The sequence below is a fragment of the Gracilinanus agilis genome, chromosome 3 (genome assembly GCF_016433145.1).
Source record: "Gracilinanus agilis isolate LMUSP501 chromosome 3, AgileGrace, whole genome shotgun sequence".
Classification (NCBI taxonomy): domain Eukaryota; kingdom Metazoa; phylum Chordata; class Mammalia; order Didelphimorphia; family Didelphidae; genus Gracilinanus; species Gracilinanus agilis.
Window position 1 is genome coordinate 5784339 of NC_058132.1, and position 4360 is coordinate 5788698.

General features: G+C 39.4%; 1 protein-coding gene across 1 annotated transcript; it reads left to right on the forward strand.

The window, feature by feature from the left end:
• Positions 1–1638: 1638 nt before the first annotated feature.
• LOC123240673 (zinc finger protein 665-like) lies at positions 1639–3287 on the forward strand. Its single transcript, XM_044668394.1, has one exon. The coding sequence runs from the start codon at positions 1639–1641 to the stop codon at positions 3217–3219; it is 1581 nt and encodes a 526-aa protein (XP_044524329.1). The 3' UTR covers positions 3220–3287.
• Positions 3288–4360: the final 1073 nt, after the last annotated feature.

Here is a 4360-nt window from a genome sequence, read left to right on the forward strand (position 1 = left end):
TCGTGTTTTTCTGAGAGCCTGCCCTCTGCACTGGAATGGAGCTAATCTGTAATAATATCTTGATATGGTTGGTGGCTGCAGCTCTCACGATCCGATTATGTGGCAACCTTGCAATGAGTCAGCTACTCTGGGGCCGTATCCAGGAGGCAAGCGAGGACATGGGCATACCTGTGACCATCCTTTGGGGCTAGCTTTGCATTTGTTTTCCAAACCTTTCTGGCAATTTGGAAACAAATTGTTGTCAGGGTGAGAAATTGAAAGAATTTCTTAAGTCCGAGTCTGATGTAAGGACGGCATGAACACCAAAATCATTATATGATAGTTTGGAATCAATGAAGATAAAATTTAGAAAATAAATGGATAATGGCTATCCTAAAGAAGTGATGGATTGAAACAGAATCTATTTTACCTCAGGGGAATAGAAAAAAAGTTTGTCAGTTATATCGTGGTCTTGGGCACAAACTGAAAGCTTTGGTTAAAAGTTCACCAGTGAAATTATAATGCTTAATGACTTAATGAATAATGAAATAATGTGAATGTTTTTAGTATATGCATAGCACATGGCAAAACTTGATCTTAATAGATCTTAAGAAAAGGTACATATAACACTGAATATTCTTACATGACAGTTAAAAGGAGTAAACTTATTTCTGATTATAGGAAATTTACAAAAAAATAAGTCTGTGATGGTGTGTCAAAACTGATTAGGACAGAATTCTGCTGAGTTTGACAAAAGGCATTTGAAGAAAATATAAAAAGTACAATGGGGAAAGGCCCCCTAGTGCAGTGGAAGGGCACACCTAGTCCAGAGGTTTGAGTTCTAATCTCAGCTGCAGGGATTTCAGTCAGATCACTCAGCCATTCTGAGCTCATGGCTTGAGACACGAAGGCAGGACGTGTGGTCATGATGACCCTAGAGACTGCCCAGGGGATCTGGTGTTTGCTGCAAGGAAGGGAAGGAATTTCTTTCTTGTTCCTTTGTTTGACTGATCTGGGCTCTGTCGCTCAGTCATCCTGGGCTCGTGGCCTGAGCTGTGTAATGTAAGGAGAATGCTGCCTGGCCTGCATCATAGATCTGTTGGAAAGATCCAGGGGCATTGTATGTGGAGCTCTTTATGAATTAAATTATACTGCCCATGTGAGCCAGTCACACTTTGAGAGGATTGATTTTAACTTAAGTTTTAAAACTCTTCTTTTTGATGAAGTAGAATAAAAATCTGTTTCCTTTCTGCCATCAGTGGAAAGAAGATATTTATATGTGTGTTTGTGTATATGTTTGTTTCTTCAGATGCAGTGACTAGCTTTGAAATGAATGAGACCACTGCAAACCTGAGCATTTCTGTGGAAGAATCTTGCCAGCTTAGATCTATGAATGATAGTCCCTATGACTTCATTTTGAGAGAAATCTGTGACTCTGATATCAGTGTAGATAAAAATCCAAGAAATCCCTGCAAGTTTAATGAAATGGAAAAGAACTTGACACAATATTCAGTCTTAAATCATTATAAGAAAATTTCCTCAAGGAACGACTGTTCTCAGTACAGTAAATACCGAGAATGCTTTACTGAACGGGTAGAGCTTATTCAATCCCATGAGAAGCCTCCTGAATTGCAAGTACATCAAGGTAATCAATGGGAAATGACCTTCAGCTTGAATTCTGACCTCATTAGACATCAGAAAAGTTTTCCTAGCAAAAAGCTTTCCATATGTAACGAAGGCAGAAAGACTTTCAGCCAGAACTCTAAGATCATTAAACATCAGAAATTTCGCACTCAAAAGAAACCTTATGAGTGTAATGAAGGTGCAGCAACCATAAACCATTATTCAACTCTTCCTTACCATCCTAAATTTCCTACTGGAATGAAAATATATGCATGTAATCAGTGTGGGAAGACCTTTCACTGGAACTCAGATCTTGTGAGACATCAGAAGATTCATGCTGAAGATAAGCCTTATAAATGTAACGAATGTGGGAAGTCTTTCTGCTACAGATCACTCCTTATTGGCCATCAGAGAATTCACACCGGAGAGAAACCTTATGAATGTAATGAATGTGGCAAGGCCTTCTGCTACAGATCACTCCTTGTTGGCCATCAGAGAATTCATACTGGAGAGAAACCTTACAAATGTAGTCAGTGTGGAAAAGCTTTCCAAAGCAGCTCCCGTCTTACTTCCCATCAGAGAATCCACACTGGAGAGAAGCCTTATGAATGTAATCAGTGTGGAAAAGCTTTCACACAGAGCTCTCATCTTGTTACCCATCAGAGAATCCACACTGGAGAGAAACCTTATGAATGTAATCAGTGTGGAAAGGCTTTCAGATTCCGCTCTGGTCTTGCTTCCCATCAGAGAATCCACACTGGAGAAAAGCCTTATGAATGTAATCAATGTGGCAAAGCTTTCCAAAGTAGTTCCCGTCTTGCTTGCCATCAGAGAATCCATACTGGAGAGAAACCTTATGAATGTAATCAGTGTGGAAAGGCTTTCACACAGAGTTCCCATCTTGGTATACATCAGAGAATCCACACTGGAGAGAAACCTTATGAATGTAATCAGTGTGGAAAGGCTTTCAGGTTCCGCTCTGGTCTTGCAACACATCAAAGAATCCACACTGGGGAGAAACCTTATGAATGTAATCAATGTGGAAAGGCTTTCCAGTGCAGTTCCAGTCTTGCAAAACATCAGAGAATCCACACTGGAGAGAGACCTTATGAATGTAATCAGTGTGGAAAGGCTTTCAGATGCAGCTCCAGTCTTGCTGCACATCAAAGAATCCACACTGTAGAGAAACCTTATGAATGTAGCCAGTGTGGAAAGGCTTTCATAAAGAGCTCCAGTCTTGCTATTCATCAGAGAATCCACACTGGAGAGAAACCTTATAAATGTAGTCAATGTGGAAAATCTTTTCAGTATCACTCACATCTTGTTGTCCATCTGAGAATCCACACTGGAGAGAAGCCCTATGAATGTAATCAATGTGGGAAAGCTTTCCAAAGTAGTTCCAGCCTTGCTACACATCAGAGAATTCACACTGGAGAGAGACCTTATGAATGTAGTCATTGTGGAAAGGCTTTTCAGTGTAACTCCAATCTTGCTGCCCATCAGAGAATCCACACTGGAGAGAAACCTTATGAATGTAAGCAGTGTGGAAAAACTTTCAGATATCTCTCCGGTCTTGCTGTACATCAGAGGATCCACACTGGAGAGAAACCTTCTTAATGTAATCAGTGTGGAAAGGTTTTCAAACAGAACTCCAACCTTGCTTAGCATGAGAGAATCCACCTTGGGGGCAGCTGGGTGGCTCAGTGGATTGAGAGTTAAGCCTAAAATTGGGAGGTCCAAGGTTCAAATCTGGCCTCAGATACTTACTAGCTGTCTGACCTTGGGCAAGTCACTTAACCCCCATTGCCTAGCCCTTACTACTCTTCTGCCTTAGAACCAATACATAGTATTGATTATAAGACAGAAGATAAGGATTCTAAAAAAAAATCCACCTTGATGAAATACTATAAGAATATAATCAATGAATTCATATTGAATTTAGAATAATCAGAGAATTCATACTAGATAGAAATCCTTGTAACGAGGGGGAATAGGCATTCAGATGGAGCATTTAACTTGTTCAACATTGGAAAAATCATTCTGAGAAGAAGCTCTATATGAACTCAAATGTTGGAAGGCCAGAGATCATCCCTTATTTTACAATGGTTAGTTGAAAATGGAGAAATGATTAATGAATGTTTCTCAAAGGGGGCCAGCTCTTCTTTGGAAGTAGGAGATTGGTAAACAATAGACTATTCATATTGAAATTAAGGCATCTAAAAGCAATATCTGTGACAAAGGTTTCACCTTGAGCTCAGACTTGACTGTACGTTGGAAAATTCTTTCTAGACATAAAACCAATGAATATAAAAGTAACAAGGCAAGGTCTTCTTGAAGCTGCACAGACTTCCCAATGTAAAAGACCTCATTAGACATCCCAGATTTCATACTGTGCCTAAAGTCCCATAAACATACTGACTTTCTCTGAAATCCTAATGTTTGTCATTATTCCTCAATATTTCATAATGTAACTTCTTCAGCCATTCCTCGATTGGTACTCACTTTGTTTCCTGTTTATTAGTTCAAAAGCCCTTGTATAAATATTTTGGTAACTATTGGATATTTATTTCTGTAATGTTTTCTTTAAGCAACTAGATGTCACAGTGGATGAAGTGCTATACTTGGAGCCACAAGATCTGATTTCTGGTTTGGTTTCTGGCAGTTACTAGCAGTATAACCCTGGTCAAGACACTTAACCTATTTCTGCCTGAGTTTCCCCATCTGTAGAATGGGATAATAATAGCACCTACCTCTTAGT

Excerpts from the sequence above, each read along its gene's own strand:
- LOC123240673 (XM_044668394.1), top strand. The coding sequence starts at position 1,639 with ATGACCTTCAGCTTGAATTCTGACCTCATTAGACATCAGAAAAGTTTT.